The sequence below is a fragment of the mitochondrial genome of Plasmodium knowlesi, assembly GCF_000006355.2.
Source record: "Plasmodium knowlesi mitochondrion, complete genome".
NCBI classification, from domain to species: domain Eukaryota; phylum Apicomplexa; class Aconoidasida; order Haemosporida; family Plasmodiidae; genus Plasmodium; species Plasmodium knowlesi.
Genome location: NC_007232.1, coordinates 1 through 5,957, shown reverse-complemented (window position 1 = coordinate 5,957; position 5,957 = coordinate 1). Strand labels below are relative to the sequence as shown.

At 30.5% G+C, this 5,957-nt stretch overlaps 3 protein-coding genes across 3 annotated transcripts; 1 reads left to right on the top strand and 2 right to left on the bottom strand. All coding sequences in view use genetic code 4, as the record gives it.

Annotated features, from left to right (window-relative positions):
• Positions 1-77: 77 nt before the first annotated feature.
• Positions 78-1,208, bottom strand: cytb (cytochrome B). Its single transcript has one exon. The coding sequence runs from the start codon at positions 1,206-1,208 to the stop codon at positions 78-80; it is 1,131 nt and encodes a 376-aa protein (YP_272030.1).
• An 18-nt stretch (positions 1,209-1,226) lies between these two features.
• Positions 1,227-2,660, bottom strand: cox1 (cytochrome oxidase subunit 1; the record flags this gene model as incomplete). Its single annotated transcript has 1 exon — positions 1,227-2,660. A coding segment is annotated over one exon (1,434 nt), but the record flags the coding sequence as incomplete, so codon positions are not given.
• A 561-nt stretch (positions 2,661-3,221) lies between these two features.
• On the top strand, positions 3,222-3,971 carry cox3 (cytochrome oxidase subunit 3; the record flags this gene model as incomplete). Its single annotated transcript has 1 exon — positions 3,222-3,971. A coding segment is annotated over one exon (750 nt), but the record flags the coding sequence as incomplete, so codon positions are not given.
• Positions 3,972-5,957: the final 1,986 nt, after the last annotated feature.

Here is a 5,957-nt window from a genome sequence, read left to right as displayed (position 1 = left end):
TTAACATAATTATAACCTTACGGTCTGTATTGTTCTAATCAGTGTACAGAGATATTGTCTTATCGTAGACTTGTAATTTAAATGTTTGCTTGGGAGCTGTAATCATAATGTGTTCTTTTATAATGAACAAGTGTAAATAATCCACTAAAGAAGAATAATATTATAAATAAACGACCATATAAAATGAAAATATCTTGTGGTAATTGACATCCAATCCATAATAAAGCATAGAATGAACACATAAACCATATCATTGGTACTGAATATTCTCTAGCACCAAATGTCATTTTAAATTGTATTATAGTAGTTAAACTTCTTTGTTCAGCTAATAAAAATAATAATTGTAAAGATGCTAAAACAATTAATAAACCTGCTGTTTTACTAGGTATTGTTTTTAACATTGCATAAAATGGTAAAAAGTACCATTCAGGAACAATTTGAATTGGTGTAACATATGTATTAACTAATATAGCATTATCTGGATGAGATAATGGAATTATACCAAAAATACTTTGTAATAAGAATAATATAAATATATTATTAAATCCTTTTACATCAAGACTTAATAGATTTGGATAGAAGGGTATTTTTAAAGCTGTATCATACCCTAAAGGATTAGTGCTACCATGTAAATGTAAAAAGAATATATGTATAAATACAATACATAATGCTACAAAAGGAAGTATAAAATGTAATACAAAAAATCTTTTAATTGTTGGATCACTTACTGTATATCCTCCACATAACCAAATGACTAATACTGGAATTGAAGATAATAAATTAGTTATGACAGTTGCACCCCAATAACTCATTTGTCCCCAAGGTAAAACATAACCTATAAAAGCTGTAACTATAAATAATGCAAATATGATTAATCCTGATATCCATGATAATGGTAGATATAAATATGAGTAATTTAATCCTCTTAAAATATGTAAATAAGTTAATAAAAATACAAGAGATGCACCTGTAGCATGCATATATCTAAAACACCATCCACTCCATAATTCTCTTAAAATATGTTGTATACTGTAGTATGCGTAAGAAATTTCTGGAGTATAACGACTAGCTAAAAATACACCTGTTAATATTTGTATAAAGAATATAATACCTAAAAGAAATCCATAATTCCATAAGAAATTAATATTTAATGGGCATGGGTAATTTAATAAATGTGCTTTAGCTAAATTAATAGAATAATAATTCATATAAACAAAAAATTTATATTATTTAAAAATTAAAAACCCAAATAAAGTCATAGTTGATCCAATTGAACAAATCATATTCCATCCATTTAAAGCGTCTGGATAATCAGGAATACGTCTAGGCATTACATTAAATCCAAGAAAATGCATAGGTAAGAATGTTAAAACAACTCCAATAAAAAATAAGATTGACCATAGTATAATTATAGAATTTTCACGTAAATGTTTACCAAAAAAGTTTTCTTGAAAACTACTTACTAATGTAAACAATCCAATTATTGCACCTATAGATAATACAAAGTGAAAATGAGCAATTACATAATAAGTATCATGTAATGCAATATCAATAGCTGCATTTCCTAATATTACTCCTGTAGTACCACCAAAAGTAAATGTACATATAAATAGTAATGATAATAAAGATGAACTATGAGTTATACCAAAATTACTACCCATGTATGTACATATCCAATTAAATATTTTTGTTCCAGTAGGTATAGATATTAATATAGTTGTAGATGTAAAAAATGCTCTTGTATCTACTTCTAAACCTGTAGTATACATATGATGAGCCCATACAACACTTCCTAATATAGCAATACAACTCATTGCTAAAATCATAGATTGATTACCGAATAAGCTTCTACAATAATTTGTAGATATTACATGACTAATAACTCCAAATGCTGGTAATATTAAAATATATACTTCAGGATGTCCAAAGAACCAGAATAGATGTTGATATAGAATAGGATCTCCAGCAAATGTAGGATCAAAAAATAATGTATTAAAATGTAAATCTGATAATAACATTAAAACACCACCTGTTAATACAGGTAATGTCAATAATAACATTACAGATGTAATTATTAATGACCATGTAGATACACTTAGTATACCAAGTGTTAAACCTTTAGATCTTAAATGCATTACAGTAGTAATAAAATTTAAAGAAGACATAATACTAGCAATACCAGACACTAAAAGACCAATAATGATTACATCTACTGCAACAGGAGATAAAGACATAAGTGATGTACTCAATGGTGGATATAAAGTCCATCCAGTACCTCCTCCAAATTCTGCTGCTGTAGATAAAATGACTAATATAAAAGCTATTGGTTGTAATAATAAAGATATACTATTAATTCTTGGATATGCAAGTTCTGGAGAACCGCATAAAATTGGTAGAAAATAATTACCGAATCCTCCAAATAATCCTGGCATTATATTAAAAAATATCATAATTATTCCATGTAATGTAAATATCATATTGTATAAATTAACATTTTCTTGTGCAATTATTCTTAAAGAAGAAGAATATAATTCTGTACGTAAAATAACAGATAATAAAAATCCATAACTACCAAATAAAAATGAAAACCATAAATAGTATAAACCTAAAGTTTTATGATTGCAATTTGTAATAAGTGTATATCTATTAAAAAAAAATAAATCATAAATGAGGCTTGGATATGAATAAGTAAGATTCGATCCATACAGTCCCAGCGACAGCGGTTATACTTTGGAAAAGTCGAGTATTATCCATCCATGTCAGGCGTTAAAAGCGTTCGTTCTTATATTGTAGGCCAGTCGAGTTCCTTTAATGTAGTTTCCTCACAGCTTTTTTCAGTCCAAAGTACGCGATCTCTTGTATGGTAAAAGGGCTTAAACCAACAACATAATATTTTTTTGTCCCATGCTAGTATATTTCATATATTCTTATAGTTTGGACGTAATGATACCTTTCCGGCTGTTTCCATCTCAACTCTACAGGTTAACGCCTGGAGTTCTTTATCTTAGTGATATAAATTTGCGTGACGAGCGGTGTGTACAAGGCAACAATACACGCTAAATAATATTTATTTATTGCAAGGCTGCGATGAGACGACATGGAGGTGCCAATAGTATATAAAGATTTGAGCTCTATATATACTATAACCTGTTATCCCCGGCGAACCTTCTTACCGTTATATGTTAACGGCACACAAAATTACCGTTCTTATAAATATATTTTTTATATTTAGTAACTATAATAATATAAAAGCACATTTAGTATCTTATCCTTCATTAACATCTTTATATGGAACATCTTTAAAATATTTTTCTGTTGGTATTTTATTTACATTCAATCCTATTATTTTTATAATATTTGTATATTCTATTAGAGAAAGTTTTTATTCTGTATTTTCATCATTAGTATCAGGAATGTTATCTATAATTATATCTGAAGCATTATTATTTATTACATACTTCTGGGGTATTTTACATTTTAGTTTATCTCCATATCCATTATATAGTGAAGGAATCATTTTCACATCATCAAGAATGTTAATTTTAACTATTACATTTATTTTAGCAAGTGCATCATGTATGACAGCATGTTTACAATTTCTAATAGAAAAAGGAATGAGTTTAGAAATTTCTAGTATTATATTTATAATATACTTACTTGGAGAATGTTTTGCATCACTTCAAACAACTGAATACTTACATTTAGGATATTGTATAAATGATGCTATATCAGGTACATTATTTTATTGTGTTACAGGTTTACATTTTTCACATGTTATAGTTGGTTTATTATTATTATTAATATATTTTATAAGAATAATAGAAGTTTACGATACTAATTGTGAATGGTCATATTCATTATATGGTATATCTTATATATTATTACCTCATACTGATCAAATTACAATATTATACTGGCATTTTGTTGAAATTGTATGGTTATTTATAGAGTTCTTTTTCTATTCAGAATAATGAATATATGTCCTGTTTCGTCCATAGTATCTAGTATAGACAATTAAGTTGTGTAAAAAGCTAGAGTACGTAAGGAAAAGAAAGGTTAACCGCTATCAAATGGCGAGAAGGGAAGTGTGTTTCCATAGAAACCTTCATATAGACTATGCTGACTTGAGTAATGATAAATTGTTAGTATCAGCTATCCATAGTTAATTGATTCCGTTTTGACCGGTCATTTTCTTTGCCTGGAGGTTACGTCCATACAGTTATAAGCAAGTGGAATGTTAGAAGCAAACACTAGCGGTGGAATACATTGTTTCATTCGATAGTAAACGCTATACCTTACCAATCTATTTGAACTTGAACAAGGTTCCATTGGAATGAGAGTTCACCGTTAGAAGCGATGCGTGAGCTGGGTTAAGAACGTCTTGAGGCAGTTTGTTCCCTATCTACCGTTTTATTTATGTATGGAAGATGAAACGTTAAGTTCTATGAAAGAATTTATCTAACTTGTTAAAATGATAGCGTCATAGCTCTATTTTTGGGTTTTTGGCCTGGCATCTGTTTCTATTCTTTCGGGCTAAAAGTTTACATTTTTTACCAGCCTGGGATCAAAAAGTATTGTAACACAGATTATTCCCAATCAAATTGGATGGTGTTGGCTGGGCATTAATCCACTCTTTTAATGAAAAGGATTTGACGGTCAACCCATTATTGTTCTACATTACGAGATACCAAAAGCTATAAATCCTACAAAGTTGAACACAGGCTGAGTCTCTATGCCTTGAATGGAGCACTGGATTGGATACCCGGGAAACCGGCGCTACCATTTATAAGAAGTTATATTCTGGAAGCGTCTGTAAGGTTACAACACAAGTCACTGATAATTCTGATGAATAATTCAAGTTACTGACATCTGCCCGGCATCAATGATAAACGGCGGCTGTATCGTAAACGGTCCTAAGGTAGCAAAATTCCTTGTCGGGTAATCTCCGTCCTGCATGAACGGTGTAACGACTTCCCCATTGTCGCTAGTGTGAGACTCCTAATAAATAGAATTATCCATGAATATGTGGAATCATACGGCCCGACGGTAAGACCCTGAGCACCTTAACTTCCCTAAAAAGTTCTTATGTGTTGGCATGGTTACGAGATTTAAGGATGAAACCTTCCTGATCGACTCGTAAGGTAAAAGAAAACAGTCGGTGCGAAGTCGTAACATGGTAGTTGACAGTGAACTTGTAGCTGAACCAAAATGGCTGCTGGAAGTAGAAATCGTTATTAAACGTCAGGAAGTCCTGGACGTTGAATCCAATAGCGTAGATTTTAAAAACATCGATATACGGATTTCTCCTGAAAAAACGCGAAAAAACCTAGAACATTATAACAGGTGATTATATTCTGGTAGTGGAAGTACGAATTGAAGTGTGGAGAGAATCCTCTTAGTAACTCAACAACTGGAAATCGAGAGAGATGCCATAAGTTGTCTCTATGAATAGTGGTATAGTCATATCTCCATGAACTATAAAACATGTGATCTAATTACAGAACAGGAAAATAATAGACCGAACCTTGGACTCTTGAAATATTCTTGGAAGATTCGTAATTAGCGGTTAAAGGTCAATCAAACATGAATATAGACGGTTTTCTACGAAATCTATTTGGAAGATATATCATTGGGAAGTTTAGCCAGGAAGTCAGCGTCTTAATTTAAAAACACCAGGCATGCAATACCGAACATAATATCTATAAACCAAATATTGTTAAACCAATTAAGGTGTACTACAATTATCCCATACATCCTAACTTTTATAACGTATCTATTATAAACCAGAACTTCTTTAACTTGTCAACTCCCTATCATGTCTTGCTAACGGCTTGTACGGTAATAATATCGTTTTATTTTTGGCGGCTGAGCATGTAATCTCGATTAATACTTAAATATAATATATATCGAAGCATCCATCTACAGCTATGGTAACTATTATTTTATTATCCTAACTT